Raw genomic sequence first — 19,584 nt, 5'->3', positions numbered from 1 at the left:
GCTGGGCTCAGCACAAAGTCTGCCTTCCTGCTCTGTTTGACTCTGAAGGCCTTTGTTTTGTTTTGTTTTGTTTTTTGTTCTTTGAGAATTTTGTCCAGTGAGTTTTGAGCACATTCACTCGTCTTCCCTCACCCCTTGCTAGATTTATCTCACCCTCCCCTTCCTACCCAGCCCTGTGATGTCCCCCTTTTAGATAGGCCAATCTGTGTCAGTCTTGGATGGTTGACTTCTTAGGGGCTACATACTTGGAGAAAACTGACTCTTCATTTTTCAGCAGCTAACACTTGCCAACAGGTCCTCTCTGCTGGGATCTGGTCCTTCAAGTTTTATGTCAAGTTTAGCCCCATTTCTTGTCAACAAGCAAAAAATGAGATGCATCCCCTGTTCTTGAGATCAAAGTCTAGAGGCAGAGATAACAGATACTATGGCTTCTTATAATGAGTTTTCTCTCATTTAGTGCAGAAATTTCTAACTCTTGGTGAGAAGCAAAATGGGTACGATGGGTAATTTTGATGGAAAATTGGTACAATCTAGAATCTTCTAGGAACACAGGCTCAATGAGGGATTGTCTAGATCATTTTGGCCTATGGGCAGGTCTGTGGCAGAGTTGATGTAGGAAGACTTGGGTAGCACTGTTCCTTTGGCATGGGATGGAGAACTGTGTAAGGATAGAGCTAAGCATGCATGCCTTTACACCTCTCTGCTCTTGACTATGGATGTGACCAGCTATTTCCTGCCACTTTGACTCCCTTGCAGTGATAGACTTTAACCTAGAATTATGAGCTAAAATAAACCTTAAGTTGCTTTTTTGTTATAGGGTGTTATCCCCACAATGGAAACGAAACTAAGTAAGTTGCAGAATTAAAGTAGCCTATGTTTAATAGCAACTCATTATGTCTAGGAGCTGTGGTATATTAAACGATAAACACTCATTTTTTTTTAAAGAGATGTTACTTTTATCTCGGAATATACTTACTTGTTTGTGGATATGTGCACGTGGATGTAATGACCAGGGAGGTCAAAAGAGGGCACTGAATACCGTGGAGCTGGTGTAACAGGCAGTTGTAAGCCTCCTGACATGGGAGCTGGAAACCAAATGTGGACTCTCTGGAAGAACGCCAGCACGTGCCCTTAATCCCTGACCCATCTCTCCAGCTCTCAACATTGGCCTTTTAATGCTCATATTCAGACTACAAAGACTATGGTCTTTATGGTGTAGAAACTGAGATGCAGGGAAGTTAAATAACTTGTCCAAAGGAGTTCAGGTAGGTGATAGAACAGCGGTCCCAAGCCGCTGAACACATAGCCTTTGGGCTAGGAGCTGTTGTCAGTGTTGTGGTAACCTAGAGTAAGCACTGTGATTTCACTTTCTAGGTACTGTGGCCTGGAAACCAGCTTGCTGACGTCACCCCTGGTGGGGTTCATGGTGACCAATCAGTGCAAGTACCACACCCCCATCAGCTTCCCTCAGATCCCAGTGGCTGCCCTGGCTGTGGAGAAAGTGGGCCACTCCAGTGTATGTTACCGTCTGGCTCTGTTTCCTCCTAAGCCCAGCAAAGAACTGCCTTCAGTGGATCACCGTGACCTCACTGATGGCTTCTTCTTAGGCCACGCTAAATTAGCACACTTTGACTCTCTGGCATGTACCACGGGGTCTTCAGTCCATGTCTTTGTGAATCCAGCCACTGGTAAACCAGAGAGCCTTCCAGAAGGCTTCAGGAGGGGTCTTCAGAAGCTGATGAGTCCAGCATAGTGTGGATTGTGCGACACTACACACGGAGCTCGTCACATCATAAAACAAAGGCTAGGTTGCTCTCTGCTTAATTCCTTAGCATGTTTTCTTGCCCCTAAAATGGCTGTCAATTCTTTAAATATGTTTATAACAGAGTCATATAGTGTCATAGTGGAACAGCTCCTTGGGTCAGCCTTGTAAGTACTTTGCGCAATTTATCGCGCAGAGCAGCTCACAACTATGCAGTGAGGTGGGCACCATTGTAACCTTTTCAGGAAAAGTGCATAGTGAGGTTTACAGAGAGAAGCCATTCACCTCTGTGGAACTACCATACTCCAAACTCACACTCTCAACCCCAGCTTATGTCCTTTCTGCCCGTGCTGCCCCTGAGCAAACCCAGGGCCACGAAGACGGCCATGTCCACAGACAGGCCACTTACTGCCTGCAGGCCAGCTGTTCTGCTAGCTTCTCAACATCCAATGGAATTCCTTTCTTCTTTGCCAATCTATTACCAGCTAGGTTGCCTGTTTGCCATGGTTTGGATTAATTAATCTAATATGAGTCATTACATGCCTTTAGTTTCTTTCAGTAAACATACCTCATTTGTTTTTGTCAATGTGAAGTATGGTACTAGGGAAAATATCACCTTTCCTTTTCATATATTTCATATATTTCAAACAACAAAAAGACACAGCTTTGATATGTCTCTGCCGTATCTTTAGCTTGTATTCATTACCAATGTCATGGGTGGAAGCTGACAAGTAACTAAATAAAATTAATCTTTGATGCTAAGATATGTGAAGACCTTGCTGAGGTGTGATGCTAAGGGCTGCCTGTGGTGAGTGCTGAGCCATCTCCCCAGCCCTGGAACCAACTTCCTGTCACACCAACTCTCCACCTCATCACAGTGGTCCTGACTTTCTACGTTGCACCATGCTGTGCCACCAGGTTTTAAACAATGTGGAGACTGTGATGTCTTTCACTGAGAGGGTCTTAAGTCAGAGTTAATGAGAGCAAGACCTGGCTCTGTAGCCTGAGTCTGCCTGTTAGGCAGGAAAACAGCATGTCTTAGGTAACCCAACCGGCCCTGATTGTCCTAGTGATGTGACAGACCCTCCCCTGACACTTACAGACCCTAGAGTGGGAACAAAAGTGAAAATGTGTCACTCCACATTTCTTCCTATCAGTGGGCACCATGTAGGCTGTGTATCTTTGTTACTACTTTTATCACAAAATACATCAATCTGGACCATTTATAAAGAATTCTCATGGCTCTGGAGGCTGAGACGCCCAAGATCAAGATACTGGAAACAGCCTTCTGCTTCCACAATGGTGTCTTGTGTGTCTCCACATCATGAAAGCATTGATGGTCAAGGGGGCTGGTTGGTTCCCTTTTAATATATATATATGATCCTTTGACCTAACCATCCCCTAACGAGCCCGCCTGTTAATGCTATCATATCAGGCCCTCAGTTTTGGTGTATGAATTTGTGGGGGACACATGCATGCAAACCAGGAAATTGGGAGGAGACCCTGTTGGCTCAGTTTATTAACAATTAAACTTTATTATACAACCCAACTAGCATATACAAGAAGGAAAAAAAGGTTAAAGGGACAGAAGATTAAAACCTCCTGGAATCCGTTCGGCAGGACGGGTCCTTAGGTGTCTCAGTCCCACGAGCTGGTCCGGTCCTTTCCTCTCTCTCCGCGCTTTCTTCCTCTCTCCTCCTACCTCTTCCCAGTCATATGCAAAGGGCGGTCCCTTCTCCCTTCGAGGGTCAATTAGGAAAACAATAGCCACGGTGGGGTTCCTAGGTAGGCTTCCTGAATTCCAAGCCCAGGAAGGCTCCAAACAGTCTCTCACAAGGTATTCATGGTGTGCCTCAAGGGTAAAGCCCGCCAAGACTGCTTCCACCTGAGACAAAGCTTAATCTTTCCTATAGACCCCATTGGCTAATTGTGGCAACTAGAGTTGTCATGCCTGCCATTCTGCCCACATTTTGGAAGATAACACTGGAGAAGTGTTCGGAGGTCATTTGGCATGAATGCTGAGTCCCATGGAGACTTGGCATGTGGCATCCCCGATTCTGAGTCAGCAAAATCCCTTTTGGCCCATGGACTCCTCCATCTTGTGGAAAGGCACTGCCAGAGCAAGAGTGGAGTGGGTCTATCTAAAGCCCAGAGTGGGCAGAAAAAGTGGCTCAGGATTTGGGGAGATGTGGGCAAAAGTGTCTCAACCTGGGCACTCACACAGTTTACCTTTTGCAGTGAGCTGTGTAACTCGGAGTCACTACTTCCCTTTGTAATTCTCTCATTTGTGGAATGGGGACAATAGTGCCATGCTGTGATAAACAGTGCTGTGCTGACCACAGTCCCTGGCCAAGGTTTTGGCAGCAGTTCCCTGGTACCTGAGAACTAAACCTACGTGTCCATGACACACACTAAGGCAGAAAACCACACAACTGGTACATCTCTCTTACGTGCTTCTGCAGTGAACCAGACATCATTTCTATTTTATGTGAGAAAACAACAACAGTAAATAAGGAGCAAGGGATAATGGGATGCATTTGACCTAGATTGTCTCCTGGACCCCCCCACCCCCCCACCCCCCGCAATTGAGTCAGGATAGTTTCTTTGGAGACAGCCTCAAGATTAGGTAAACTCCACGAGCTGAAGTGTGCCAACACACTCTTTGCGGCACGAGCCAAAGGTCTTGTGTCACACCACTCACTGGACTTGAGTGGGCAATTCTTGTTCTATAAAATCACTTCAAGACTGCAGAGAGAGCCAAGTCTCGGTTGCATGTTCTTGGAGGAAGCTAGGATGTTATTATAAAGGTGACTAAGTAAGCCCCGAGTCTTAAAAAGAAATCGCTGGCTGCTCATAAACTACTTCACAAGATGTGGTTAAGTGAGCAGCTTGTAGCTCTTGTTACCGGGCCCTTCTGAACAGGTGTGAGTCCTGCGCTCGCTAACAAGGGGACCAACTGTAATAATCTGAGCAGGTGAAGAAAACTCTCAAGACAGTGCAGCTTTTCTAAGTGCCTTTTGTTACACTCGAGTTCATTTGAAAACCTACAGTAAGAGACGAGGTACAAAATGTGTGTTCATGTTCGGCTTGGACAGAATATGGCTCCTAGCAATTAATGCTTTCAGTCACATTAAGCATTAAATAATGCCTTGTGACATGACAGTATTGCCCATTACAAATCAATTTTGCAGTGTTTGTTCATAATAAGACTTGAAATGTTACCTAGAAACAAAATATGTTTTCCTTGAAACAGTCAGACCTTATTAGAAATCCAGGGCTTTACAAATCACCATGTTAACAGCTATGTCCCCTGGCTAAGGTTTTCTTTCTTTAAATAGTGTTAAATTCAGCCTCAGACACTCAAGTCTCTGAGTATTAGTCTTCTTGTGTGCACTGGCTTGAAAGGAAAAACTTAATGCTCCAAATGCACCTACTGTCCTACTATTCGCAACCCAGCTAATCATCCGGGATTCCTTTTTCAGGGAAAAATAATGAGTACCTTGCAAAATTGTTAGGACTGTATATAGGGCTGCACAATGTTACTTGGTCATTTTGTTAAAAGTTGGGGTTTCCTATCCTTTACAAAGAAAAAAAAAGGCATCAATTATTGGTCACAGTGACACACAGCACTTGGGGAGACTGAGGTAGGCAGATCACAAATTGAACTCAGGGTCAGCTTAAGAAGCATAGTAAGACATGGTTTTAAAGAAAGAGAGGAAGGGAAGAAGGGCAGGAGGAGAGGAGGGAGGAAAAAGAGAGAAAGGGGCAGTGGGAAGAAGGAAAGATGTAAGGGAGAGATGGAGGAGGAGAAAGAAAGGGAAGGTGTGTTGGATAATTCTAGGTCAACTTGTCAACAAGCTAGAGTTGGGAAGAAAGGGAATGCCAATTGAGAATGCCACCGCAGATTGAGTGGTAGTGCATTTTTTTTTTTGGACTTATGTTTGGCAGCTCACAGTAAGCAGCATCCCTGGGCTATGGTCATGGGTCCTACAAGAAAGCCGCCTGAGCAAGCCATGGGAGCAGACCCTGTAAACAGAACTCCAGGGCTCTGCATTAACCCCCACCTCCATGCTCCTACTGTGAGTTCCTACCCTGACTTACCTCGGTGACCTGCAACCTGGAAGTGAAAAATGAAATAAATCCTTTCCTCTCCAAATTGCTTTTGGTTATGGTGTCTTATCACAGCAACAGAAGCCCTAAGACAGAAGGGAAGGGAGGAAATAAAGTGAGAGGGAGCGAACCAGAGCAAGAAGGACCAGGAAAAGGAAGGAAGGGAGACAACAGGATAAACAGCCTAATTCTGGCTTAGAGGAGTTAGTCACTTCCAGCCACACAATCGTAAACCAACGAGGAGCAAAGACAGAAAACTACATGAGAATTAGAGACTTAGCTCAGTACAATACTAGGTCGCTGAGGCTCTTGGACCTAGGTTTGAATTTGGACCCTGACGATGCCTGGTATGCAGACTCTACCATCCCAGGTCCTCAGAAGCAGATGAGACAGTCCACTGTCCACTGAGATCCCCCGTGGCTACTTGGGAGAGTCTGTGAGGACTGGACGGGAGGGATGAGGAGGACTGGTGGGCCCTCACCTGAGCATCCTCCTGGTTTCCCCAGTCATTTGTATGCAGTTCTGCCCCAACTGGAAGTGTGGCTGTCTTAGTTATTTTTTTATTTTACTTTATTTTATTGCTGAAACAAAACACCATGACCAAAAAGCAAGATGGGGAGAAACGGGTTTATTTGGCTCCCATTTCCATTATTGCTGTTCACTGTTGAAAGAAATCAAGAACTTAAACAGCAGGGGCCTAGAGGTGGGAGCCGATGCAGAGGCCATGACCAGTGCTGCTTAGTGGATTGCTGTCATACTTGCTCAGCCTGTTTTGTTTTGTTTTTTCGAGACAGGGTTTCTCTGTGTCACCCTGACTATCCTGGACTCACTCTGTAGACCAGGCTGGCCTCGAACTCACAGTGATCCACCAGCCTCTGCCTCCCGAGTGCTGGGGTTAACGACGTGGGCCACCACATCCGGCCTCAGCCTGTATTCTTACAGAACCCAGGACCACCAGCACGGGGATGGCATCATCCACAGTGGGCTGGGCCTTCCCTTACTGACCATCTCCCATGCCTTATGGAAAATGCCTTACAGCTGGATCTCACGGAGGCATTTCCTGAACCCAGGCTCCTTCCTGTCTGATGACTCCAGCTTGTGCCAAGTTGACACACAAAACCAGTCAGTACAGTGAGTGTGGCCTTGGGATCTCTGTGGCTGTGAGGAAGCTGTACCAGTCCATGCTGGGCAAAGATTCTGCCATATACTGCCCTAGGATCAGCCATGTTCTTGTCAGGACCTTGTCACCTATGCTCTCCACGGAAGCCCAGGGAGCTCTCTACTTCGCCGGGTGAACTCTGGTAGAACTGTGCTCTGGCTTCTCATCAAGACATTGTTCCTATCTCACCCAGGAAGAGAATCTTATCAACACTTGATGCGTTTGAGGACAACAAAGTCAGTGAGGGTGGAGTATGGGGTAAAGGATGGAAAAAGATGGAGAAAAAAAGAGGACTAAAGAGGCGGTGCTCAGAAGGGAGGCAGGGACGGATGCTGTTGGGCAGGACCCAGAGGCCCTGGCAAGAGGTCTGGATTTTCCAGTTAAAACCTGTCTTGGGAAGATCCTATTGTGAAAATGGCATCAGGTTCCCTAAGGGCCCAGAAGGAGATGAAGGATACAGTGACAAATCAGCAACTGTGGGTATGTTCTGAACTTGCTAATAACTGCGTCCACTCCACTCTGCCCCATGGAATCCTTTGACTGGGTAATTCCAGAGGAACAATAAAACCATACTTTCTATGTCGTCAAACACCACAGGACACGTGGGAAAATCCTCGAGGGTATCCTTTATTCCATTCGCCTTCTGCTTACAAGGTAGAATTTCATCTGTACTTGTTACTCCAGCTAGTTCGGTCAATGGCTTTGGATCATCACCTTGCCCTGTTTCCTTGGCATGACCTGTGCTGGCAGCAGGCTCAAAGGCTCAGGACCCAACAACAAACAACAAACTCTACCACATCTGGATCCCTAGCTGGCCCCAGCCTCACACCAAGAAAAAGACTGAATTTCTATTCACTGTTTCAAAAAACAGACCCACTTCACTAACGTGTAAAACATTTTTTTTCTCAAGTATATTTAAAGTATTAAACATGGTCATACAGTTTTTCAAATAGCTGGCATTCATCTTTTTCCTATCCCTAAAATATTTTTCTTGTTCACATTATCTTTTTTGATTGCTTCTCAGTATTAACAACAACAACAACAGAAAAAGATGTGGGTTTTGTGTGCACATTAGCAGGTCCATACAGAAAAACACACAAAAGTTTATATACCATTTACAGTAACAGCTCAAAATATAAAGAATTTGAAATACCATGCTTGCTTCAAGGTTAGCCAACCTAGGACAATACAGCATTCACTCCTTCCGCATTTTCTTCACCACCAGTGGCAACTAAAAAACCCAAAATCTAACAGTTCAAATGCATAGCAGTCAATTGTGTACAGGTGTGTCCCACTGTCCCACCCCCTGGGATTTACAAAACCCTTTCTTGAGTTCTTTCCCCTTCCGTTAAACTGAAGGGGGTGGGGGGAGAAGACTAAGAAACCACACTGCAGCGACGCATCCCCTTGGGGAACTGCAGTTTGCCAAGAGTTTACTGTGCTTCCAGGGAAATCCTACTGGTACAAATAGCAATGGCTATTTTCCAGTAACTATGAAGTGAAAAATAACTTTTACCCCAATCTGAGGTATAATTTCACTGCTTAGGGACACAACTGCTATACACTCGACAACCACAGCAACCACCCAGAACACCTGAAGAAAGCCTGTGACAGCCGCCACATCAGAATGAGTGTCTTTCAAAGTTCATCATGATTTTTGGTGAGGTCTTCTCCGTAATTGGTGGCTTGGCTTCCCACAAACATGTTCCAGTTTTCTAGAATCTCCTCCTTGGTTAGCAGCTCATCCTGAGGGAAAACAAAAGAGCTGGCAGAGGGGTGGTGCCGGAAGTTCTCACTGGTCAGCGTCCCCGCCCACACTTTATTTCACTGATCTGCAGGGTTTCAAACACCATGTCTAACAGGCCAGAAGCCAGAAGCGGTCCACTCTCATCCCCCATGACTGCAATGCAAAACTCCAAACCGGAAGGAACTCTCACTGTCTGTAAGAGCTGTGCTGCAGTACCGCGGGTAGGTCCTGGGAAATCAGGAGATACACTCTACAAGCAATGATGGTGTTTTCAAAACAGGCCAGAGGGACCCCACTTCCCTTTCATGTCCTCACTGTGTAACCTGTAGGTTCCACAAAGTTTGGTGTTTGGAGCAATTAACAAAGCCAGATGAGGCAGGAATGTTGTCTTAATCTTATTTATTTGCTCATTTGGATTCTAAAAAAATTATTATTACTATAGTACTAGGGACTGACCCATGATAGCCAAGTGCTTTACTACTGAGCCACAAATACCCTCAGTCCCTATTTATTTGGATACCTATCGGCGGATATGGAAATACTGGTGATAGGGCCCCGAAGCAAACAAACGAACCCCAGGAACTCCCCTGGGGTGTTTGACCACCACCTGACATGGGAGCCCCTATGTTAGGCATCTTTGATAACTATCTGATGACTAGATGAAGGAATAAACATGCCTCAAGTCATACTGAGTTAATTTCTCATGCCCCACTATATCAAAGATGTTAATGTTTTAGTCCTACAGGGTGTGGCTCAGTCATTTTAGTCTATGGCTCATGACTGATTATACGGGAAAAGACAAAGCCTTGCTCACTGCAGCCATCATGGTACTGGTGTAGCATACAGGTCTCCACTGGCGAGTAAGAGACAAACTGCTTCCTGTCAACCAATGGCTCTGAACATGGAAGTTACCTTGTTTTTGTCTGACTCGTAAACCAGATGCCGGGCCTCGGCCTGCGCGTGGTCATAGTCCTGAGGGAGGATCCAGTGGCGAATCTCATCCTTGTCCAGCTTCCCGTCCTTGTTCAGATCCCGGAAATCAGTGAACTGCTCCCGTTCCGACAAAACCCAGTCTGGCTCAGGGCCATTGTCCTCATGGGAAAACATGTCCGCTAGAGAGAAAAACTGCCCTCAGTTACGGAAGGGAGGGGAAACCCTAATACACTTTTTACTCCTTCCTTGTTGGAAGGGTGACAGCCCACGAAGAGCAGAGCTGAGGCATGGCCACAGGAGAGCCTGGTTAGAAGCCACCAGATGAGACTTGGGTTCTCTTAAGTTCAGTGTCTGAGCCCAAAGCTTGCAAAATGGAAAAAAATCATCAGTACAGCATACTTTTTAAGACCAAAGGGCTACTTATGGGAGAGCCTCACTGGGATCTCACTGGGATCATAAAGATGAAAACGTTGGGCACTTTCCACAGCCCAGATTCGGCAGGAAGTGCCCTACTATGCACACTCTTTTCATTTCCATTATGTCACCCTGTCTCAAGTGGTCCCCCCATTCTACACATGAGAAGGAGGCGAAGCTGCCACCCACAGCTGGTCTGAACTGGAGGCTGCATAGGGACGGCCCGAGGCTTGTGGCCAGCCCCACCATCCCCTCTGTGCGTGTTACTCCGCCTGCCATGTTTCCAAAGGGCTTCCTCAGCCTCTAACAACAGAGGGCAGGTCATTCTCTCAATTTTTATCAAATGCCTGGGAAAAGGAGAAAGGGAACATTCATCCACTGCATTTTGTTTGGTTTGTTTTGAGACAGGGTGGCACTATGTAGCTGGGCTGGAACTCACTATTAGAGACCAGGCTACCTAGAACTCTCTGGAAGGTCCTCTCTGTTGTGACCTCTTAGCAGTGAGGCCATCAGATCATAGGTGTGAGTGGGTGGAGACGAATGCTGCCCAGTGTGGACAGCTGAGCCACCGCAGCCTGCACTCACCGATGTACTCGTCCTGGTCCACGAAACCATCTCCATTCTTGTCGATGTCCTCCAGGGTTTCCTAGGAAGCAACGGGGAAATAACACAAGACAGCCATGTGCGTTAAACCAGACTGAGGCTCCCACTGCCCTCTTCGGCTTTCCTAACACTTGGGGACTCATTTTCTTAGCTCTCTGGACAGTGCTCTTACATTAAAAAACAGGTGATGGTTGTTTCCTCTCTCCACAATTTCAAGGGCAGAACCTTCTCTTCAAAGGAAAGGCCTGTGAACTCTGTGTGCTCTGATGCCCTCAAGAAGCCCTGACAAACCAACCAATACCCACCACCAGATGTCACCCCCAGGAGCCGTAGAGCCCAGCATGAGAAGCCACCATAACAACAGATTCCACAGCTAAGAGAACGGGGACACTCACCTGGTGTCAGGGACACATAAAGCTATAGAGAATTAAGCATTAAAGGTTTAGCTGACTCGTGAAGATCTTCTACTCTAATTAGCTACATTTGACTTCCAATTATTTTTTCCCCCAGCATCAGTAACTGAGTGAACTGACTGTCCACTGGCCTAGCAACTCAAGCCCGTCCTGAGTCAAAAAAACCTCTGGGACCAGAGCACCAATCCTGGTTGCAGGCAACCGATTCTGCTGTGGCACCGCCCCCACTGTCCTCTAGAAAATTAGTTATCACTAAATGGATGCTGAGTGATTAAGAGAAATGATTCTTGGACCACTGCCCAGTCCTTGAGACAAAATATGAGGCAAAAGCGGACACTGTCATCGACTAGATATCTTGGATACTCAGCTGTTTATGAAAAGACGACAACAACAACAACAACAACAACGCCTTTCATCAAAAGCTTCTCAGCTGTTTGAACTGACTCTGTCCAGGAATTAGGTGATGGCATTTATTTAAATGTCATGCAAAATGAAGACACACGGGGCCCAAAGCGACCCTATGGAGAGCAGTGACACTGAGAGGCCTTATAAGCATTGACGCTTTATAAGCCTGGTATCTGAGCCATGTGCTCTCTATAGACTATGGCTGGAATAGCAGTTTCCAGCTGCAATTTCACTTTGTTTCCATGAGGTTTTCTATTCCTTCTAAGAAGAAAACAAATGAAAGAAAGGAAGGAAGGAAGGAAGGAAGAAGGACGGAGGAAAAGGAAGAGAAACTACAGCAGCAAGAGTCCACCCAGCTGCTCCCTGCCCCATCAGTTCTTTCTGCAAGTATGTCAAAAGGTGTCTCTTAGCTGCTGCATAACTAACAGGGGCCAGAATGGACAGGTACAGAGATCCCTTTTCTGGCCTGAATAGTAAAGACAGGGTATCACATTTCTTCAGTCTGTCTTTATTCTTTGTCTACCACCTGGCTGTTACCAAGACGACCCTGAAGCTAAGATGGCAGAGCAGAAGGCAGAGGTAGCCTGGGTACCTGCTAGTGTTTAGAGGGGAGCTGCCCAAAGGATCTGCCTGGGACCATCCTTCAAATAAGGGACAAGCTTGCTTTGTGTTAAACGGTTTCGCTCCGGGGTTACTGTTACAGTCAGCTTGTCCTGACTACTTCCCAGACAGAGATTTGAATTATTCAATTTCCGTCATTCCCAACTCCCAGCAGTTTGAAAGAGTGTCTTTTTGGAAAAAGGGACAGTGTGTGGGTACAGTTATCTCCCTAGTGTTTCCCCAGTCTGGATGTTTACTGTTCTCACCAAAACTACAATCTCCTTCATATGTTCAAACTCCTCCGGGTGCAGAAAGGCAGTGAACTCCTCCCGGGTAGCTGTCAGGTCGCTGTCAAGGTCTGCTGCCTTAAACCTTCTCTCATCACGCGGCAGCATCTTTTTAAAGGTGTGATGGTCGGAACTATCTTGGAATTCAGTGGGGTTTCCTGCAGGGGGCACACAGCAACGGCCAGCCTTTGTTAAGGGGGGGGACCCTTTGTTTCATCAGATCACTTACTCTTCACATACAAAAGAACTTGATTCACTCATTGGCTTCTTTAAAAACGTTTCTATTCAAACTGCCCCTTGCACCCTCTTTCCCTCCAAGTCATCCCATGACCACAGCCTTAGTGCCCAGTAGGGGCTTTTTTTTAGCAAGCAAACATTGAACAGCTTGGGCTGTAGGCCACACAATTTCAGACCTCTATTTATACATTCATGCACTCACCATAATACCTTTGATCTAGGACATACAAAGATTCCCTGTGTGTTCCAGAGTATCTAAACATGCCTCTGCTGGCTTTCAAGCTCTCAGAATCTGGCTTGGATTATCTTTCTTTCCCCCCAGCCCTGTCTCCCTGCTGTCTACCAGGCACCTGGAGGGTCTGCATCATGCTCCTCCCTCCTCCCTCTAACTGATTAACCCAAATCCTACTCCCCGTGCATGCATTTCCATGCCTCTGCCCCTCCAACTCTGCCACCTTCCCCTCAGTCTCTCACCCCCTGCATCCCACCGAAGCCCTTCCTGATGATGTTTCCGTCAGACTTCATCCTTACTACCCGACTTGAGCAGCGATTAGAAACTGTCACAAGCACATTTTCTTTCTCTTCTCTGCGTGCACCTCTGAGAGCTAAGTTCAAGCAGGGCCACGACCTAAGACATCTTCCCCTGTGTCAGTCAAAGGAAGCACCTTGGTACATTCTTAGTAGGCAGAGGAGGATGTTACACAACAGGTTTTACTTTGAAGGTTGTGACATCGGCTGAAAGGGGGGGGGGGGTAGCCATGATGACGGAGTCTCCTGTGACCTTATTCTCCACTGTGCAATCACCACTGTGGCACCTCTTACCTAGGTAGTAGCCATAGGTGGCCTGCTTGTATTCTTCCCAGGAGATCTTTTCATCTTTGTCCCTATCATAATCCTTCCATACTTTAGCGACATTATCATAGATGTATCTTTTCTGTACTCGTTTTATCCAAACTTTCAGCTCCTCAGTACTAACAAAGCCATCTCCATCATTGTCAATTCGATCAACGATTCTCCTGTAGAAAAAAAAAAAAGATAATAAAATGAAATAAATACCTCAAGGCCATAATCAAGACTTATATGGTCTTGGTCCAGCAAAATGTCAAGCAATTTGCAGTCTTAAATGTTATAAAATTCTAAGATACATTCAGCCAGTCAGTGATCTGATGGTTCTTTGGAAGAGTCTTGAGGTTATTCCTTTCCAAAGATTATCATGCCTGCTCCTCCTAGAAACCAGGGCCAGTGGCAAACATCACTAATGGATCAAGCTGCCATCAATGGCAGACATCACTAATGGATCATGCCTCTACATCCTGAAACCCAGATATGGATTCAGAATTCTTCTCAGCTCAGGACTTTGGAGACTGCCATGGCCAACTGACGAGAACCAGCTTGGAAGATACATCAGGTCTAACTGAGTTGAGCACTTACTCTATTTAGCTTTGGATACAATGCAACAACAGGAAGTTGTATGTTCATCAAAAGATAAGGGAGCTGTTTGTTTTTAAATCCTTCCAGCTTTTACTCAGGGATTTGAAACAAGGCACAGGGGATCAATCTTGTCAGACAAAGCAACATCTTCCAGAAACCTGGCTTTCCTGCAGCTGAAAGGGTGCTAACAGGGTACAGAGCACTGTGCCCTCTGGGGTTTCCAACTCTACCATGGCCTAGGTTCCAGGGATTTCAAACTAGGCTCTGCTGAGGCATCCTAAACACTAGTTCAGGGTGAACTCAGGCTGGAAACTCACCACCTATCACCACCTCTGTGGGGAACTTTGAAACACCCACAAGTGATTGCCAATGGGTTTTTTTTTTCTTTGTTTCAAGATAGGGTTTCTCTGTGTGTAGCCCTGGCTGTCCTGGAGCTCCATTTGTAGACAGGGTTAGCCTCAAACTCGGAGAGATCTGTCTGCTTCTGCATCTCAAGTGCCGGGATTAAAGTTGTGTGCCACGACTCCTGGCACTATTGCCAATGTTTAAGAGAAGTTTCTCAGGCCAGCGATGACTCAGTGTCTTTCCTTGGAGCTAGAACTTTATCAAAAGTGATAAATTTTATTGTCACTGATTGACAGCTAATACTGATTAATTAAAGATGGGGAGTGAATTCCTTAGTTCCTTATAAATACAGTTTGATCTGTAACTCATAACTTTTAGTGGAAAAGGTAAAAAATGGGGGGGGGGGAGGGTAACAAAGTCAACATTTCCCTTCTCTGCAAGTTATGGACATTATGAACAACTTTAAAGTGTCCCTTCAAGCACAATTGTGACAAATCTGGGACAGGAAGACTAAATCTCAGGCATCTTCAGGCTTTCCTGTGGAAGACTCAGCTGGACTCAGCAGGACTCATTCACACCGTGCAGGCAGGGGTTGCTCCAGTCCTGAGGATGCACTGGCAGCACTGTCCATTGATTACCCAACACCACTGAGAAGCAGAACCTCAGGCCAGCAAAGGCGCAATGACCTGAAGCCACATAACCCTCTTTTGAAGAAAGAATAGCATTTAATTTACAACAACCAGCAAGGGCGTAGCTCTGGTCCAACACACCACAAGGGCTTGAAAACTGCTTACTGGGGCTGGGTGTGGTGGCGCACACGCCTTTAATCCCAGAACTTGGGAGGCAGAGGGAGGTGAATCGCTGTGAGTTCGAGGCAGCGTGGTCTACAAAGTGAGTCTAGGGCTGCCAAGGATACACAGAGAAACCCTGTCTCAAAAAACCAACAAAACAAAACAAAAAGGAAAGAAAACTGCTTATTGGAATTACAGTGGTGATTTGACCTCTCTTGAAAGGTCAAAAGATCAAGATAGCAAGAAAGGAAATGGAAGACAGAGAGACAAGGAGTACCTTAGTCAGAACATCCAGTTCTTCATCCTGGCTCTGGTCCCCACTATCTGTGTAACCTCAAGCAAGGGAGCCTCTGAGGCTCAGTTTCCCCACTGTTGGCAGAAACATCCAAGAGACAAGAAGTGTGTGGGGAACAAAGAAGAAGAGGGTAACTTTCCTCACTCAGGACAACAATGTAGGTCAAGTGTGGAAGAAAAAACAAACAAACAAACAAAGACAACTCTCAGCAAGTAAGAGAAATGAGTAACGCCTCCAGGAAGGGCCCAGGGCAAATAGAGTCATGTGGCTCCACCCCGCCCCCCTGCCCCACCAGTTGCTATCAAGGAGCAGAGAGAAACCAGAAACTGGGGTGGGCAGGTGAAATCACTCCCAACTTCAGATGCTGGAAAGTCATTTGCATTTTTCTAAGATTGTATGAGGCCGCTGAGACCGCATTCAGCCTCTGGCTTCACTTTGCAACCCAGGACTCCGTATCTGCCACGGTTACACTCTGCACTCTACAGCCAGGCCGGCCTCCCCAACAAGCTTTGGAGATTAGGACGTCCTGTGCAGCACACAGGCCAGGCATACACAGATAACATCTCCACCTCCCTGAGGTCCTGCCCTCTGCCCTTTACTTTCCCTCCTCCTATACTTCCCATTTTCCTCGCCTCCGCCTCTTGAGGAGCCCAGCACCCCTCCAGGCCCACAGAAGAGTTCAAACCCCTGATAAAAACAAGCAGGCCCTTCACTCCTGGGACAGCTTTTTGTTATGATACACCCAGCAGCCTTTGGACCATCTCGTAAGCTCTGATGAGGAACCACCTGCGAGACCCAGGCACCTCTCTCCAACCTGAAGCCCCCAAGGGGGGCTCCTGATAAACACAGGGATAGTGTCACCACCATAGCCATCCTGAAAGTGCTCGCCTGTCCTCCACATGGGTTGGCCGGCACCATGAGACCTCCAACGTCAAGGCTCCTCTTAGTACCCGCCAGATGCTGAACCCTCTGCCAACACAGTAGCCACTGTAATAACGCTTGCTACATGAATTAACTGAACAAAGTCATGGTCTTCAAACAAGTATTAAACCCCTAGAACTCCGAGAACACTCTGCCACTTAAGCTAATTACCCTGATAAAGGAAACAGATGAAGCCAGAGGACCCAAACTTAAGGCTTCAAGTTCTCAACTCTGTTCCCACTCCTCCTTCCCAGGACAGTGCAGAATAGCGGCTGTAGCCAGAGCCAGGGCCCCGGGATAAAGCTGGCTCCAGGCCTCACAGCAGTACAATAGGGTGGATTTATCAATGGCCCCTATTGTTAGATCCCAAACAAGAAGAGAAAGTACTTCCCTGCCAAATAAAAGATAAGTGTTTGGAGGTGATTTTCAAGTCCAAATGTCTTTTTTTTTTTTTTTTTAAATCACAACAGGCAGATGTTGCACCTACACAATAGGTATCACTTCTCCTGGGCCACTGAACGCTCAGGCCCAGAGATGGCTGTGCCCTTTTCCATTGTGGAAGAACTCGAAGATCCTCCACCTCTGGGGCAGCCAGCTTCTGGAAGCTTGGGTGGCCCACAGGCAGAGGTTGTATTCCTCCCCAGGCCTCCCTCAACCTGGCCAAGTGTCTCCTGGGGACCAGGGGAGGGAGTACTGAAATGTTGCCCACGTTTGTTTCCTAATTCCAAGCTAAGCTCACAATGCATCACCATAGCCACTCTACAGCTCTCCCTGCCCCCCCCCCCGCACCTCACCCCACCCCCCGCCCCGCACCCAACAATCAGTTGCCAAAAAACTGAGTGCCTCAGTCATAAACTCATCATGGGGGAAGCAGAGATCAAGGACTCAGTTTCTACCTCAGCATCTCCTCCTCCTTGTACAAGCCCCAATTATGAGAGATTTCTGGGATGATTGGTCAGATGACAAGAACATCCGTCCTGACCCGGCGATAGGCCAGGCACAAGCCTCTCTGTCCCCTGCTCCCTTCCTTCATCTCTTAGGCCATTTCTGTCTGATCTTGAGGTGCTTTTTAGCAAGTCTCAAGAGTCTCTCTAGACTAACACTGTGGGAAAGAACTCGGGTACTAAAAGGCCAGAGCCAACAAACTCTGGCTCACTCTCTCCAGTCTCATCTGATGAAACCAAATTGGTGGGGGGTGGGGGTGGGGGCGGGCCCTCTAGCTCCCGGCTCAGGCTGCCACGTTCTCGCCTCCCCGTGGGAAGCTATCTCAGCCGGGGCGTGGCAGCGACCTTTACCGGCGGGGTCTGAGAGCCCGCTGGCAACTTTGTGCTGCTGAGCCTGGCTCTGGCCTCGGCGCTGTGACCAACTGGTACAATTTCACTTTCGGTTTGCGCTCGAGGTCCCGAGTGGCTCCCTCTGAGGTTGCCGTGGACCCCTGCGTGGTCTCCCGCGCGGCCCGGGCCGCGGCCTCACCCCAGTCTTTCCTTGCTCTCCTCCGGGGTTAGCTGATCGAAGGTCTTGGAGTCCTCCTTGCCTAAGAAGGCCTCGTGGTCATACTGGAAGCTCTGGTTGTCCTCGGGCGGCCGCTCACCCAGCTCCGAGTCGGGCCGCACCACGCGCTCCTTGCGCACCGTGGGCTTGGCTCGCAGCGCCAGTGCCAGCGCCAGCAGCAGCCCCACGGTGAGTCCCAGGCGGCCACCAAGCGCCATAGTCAGGAGCAGAGGGAGGCGGCGGGGCAGTAGGGGCTCGGAGCGTCGCAACCGCTATACCCTCCCCAGCAAGGGGCGCGACCGGCTAGCGCGGGGAGGCTCGTGCCGTCCCACTCACGCGCCCATTGGCCACGGCGCTGCCGGGGGAGGCCGGGTCCGCAGAGCCAGAGCCACGTAGTCAGCCGGGGTGGTGGGCGTCGGGCTCGGGTTTCGCTTCGGCCCCTCCCCGCGATCTCGTTGCGAGGGGCGGGCCCTGATGAAGGGGGCTGTGTACAGGATGGCGCAGGGCAAGCCCGAAAGAAGTTCTTTGTAAAAAAAAAAAAAAAAAAAAAGAAGCAACAGATGTTCGGGATGATAGCTCTTCTTCCAGCTTAGAGAACAGCTCTCTACCTAAGGTTCCAGCTGAGAGCCTGAACCTCAGCCCCAGGCTTGCTGGGAGAAGAGCACTTAAGCCCACTTCAACTCCAGTGAATACAATTTGCAATGTAGGTTCCTGTACAAGAAAGAGTCTGAAAGGAGGCCAGGATGGGCGTGGTCCCCTAGGTTAAGGAGGAGGCAATCGCACCATCCAGGAGACAGCGCTGAAGAGCTGTGGCAGGGGACACGTGAGAAAGTCTTTTCTAGCTTCTATGGGGTAAGAGACAGAAAGGCACTATGTGACCCAAATTCTATCAGCATATTAAATGTGATATCATGATACCAAGAGATGGTCTATATTATATAACTTTCTGCAAGGATGGAAATGTCCTCTGCATGGGCTGTCCTATATGTAGTGGCTGTTGAACTCTTGACGTGGAGCGGTTCCAAACTCAGTAGTTGAGCTTAAACGTAAGTAGCCGTGCAAGGCTAGGTAGGGCCTGTCATACTGAGGGTGTCAGTCTGAGACTATTATTCTTTTCACAAAAATGTATGTAGAGTTGTTGGCATTGGGATTCCATTAAAGTGAAAAAGATTCACTGCATCTCCTAAATAACCCCCCAGGAAACTGTCACCGAGGAGAGAAGCCTCCCCCAACCCCAACCCCAACACTAGCATCTCTTCACCTTCTTAACGTTCTCCAGGAAGGGTTACTGGGCTGTGCTTCTTGCCCTTGCAGCAAGGAAGTCAGGACGTACAGCCTAGATACAAGTACGTTTCTATAAAGACCATTTTCAGTTAACAGATTAAGATGGTGGGTGTAATCGAGGGTATAATGGAGAACAAGACAGCCGCTGTTCTACAGAGTATATGTAACAGAGTAGGTCAGTCAAGGAAGGCTTCCTGGAGAGTTGATACCGTATGAGCATATTCAGGGGGAGGAGGTCCCCCTCAGACACAGACTTAGGGGAGGGGAGGGAAGTAGGGGGGAAGTGGGAGGAAGGGAGGAATGGGAGGATACATGGGATGGGCTAACAACTGAGATGTAATATGAATAAATTAATA

General features: G+C 47.7%; 2 protein-coding genes across 8 annotated transcripts in view; one reads left to right on the top strand and one right to left on the bottom strand.

The window, feature by feature from the left end:
- Positions 1–2,399, top strand: part of LOC311593196 (uncharacterized protein) — a 178,886-nt gene extending 176,487 nt beyond the window's left edge. For all 7 annotated transcript variants that reach the window (XM_084774354.1, XM_084774348.1, XM_084774351.1 and 4 more), the window contains one exon: positions 1,375–2,399. In XM_084774354.1, coding sequence (XP_084630480.1) covers positions 1,375–1,753 — 379 coding nt within the window. In that variant the 3' untranslated portion in view covers positions 1,754–2,399. The remainder of the gene's footprint in view (positions 1–1,374) is intronic.
- A 5,239-nt stretch (positions 2,400–7,638) lies between these two features.
- RCN1 (reticulocalbin 1) lies at positions 7,639–18,310 on the bottom strand. The gene is made up of 6 exons (XM_084774347.1): positions 17,927–18,310; positions 13,493–13,686; positions 12,413–12,591; positions 10,711–10,771; positions 9,691–9,890; positions 7,639–8,777 (listed from the first exon to the last, which is right to left on the bottom strand). The coding sequence occupies exons 1-6, from the start codon at positions 18,160–18,162 to the stop codon at positions 8,670–8,672; spliced, it is 978 nt and encodes a 325-aa protein (XP_084630473.1). The 5' UTR covers positions 18,163–18,310; the 3' UTR covers positions 7,639–8,669.
- Between the last annotated feature and the right edge of the window lie 1,274 nt (positions 18,311–19,584).

This window comes from Acomys minous (assembly GCF_964271855.1).
Source record: "Acomys minous genome assembly, chromosome: 3".
Lineage (NCBI taxonomy): Eukaryota > Metazoa > Chordata > Mammalia > Rodentia > Muridae > Acomys > Acomys minous.
This window is presented reverse-complemented; position numbering and strand designations above follow the sequence as displayed.

Coding starts and splice junctions, on each gene's coding strand:
- RCN1 (XM_084774347.1), bottom strand. CDS start 18,162: ATGGCGCTTGGTGGCCGCCTGGGACTCACCGTGGGGCTGCTGCTGGCG. Junction 10,772..12,412: donor TGAAGGAGATTGTAGTTTTG/GTGAGAACAGTA, acceptor GTTGCTTCCTAG/GAAACCCTGGAGGACATCGA. Junction 9,891..10,710: donor GGACCAGGACGAGTACATCG/GTGAGTGCAGGC, acceptor TTTTCTCTCTAG/CGGACATGTTTTCCCATGAG.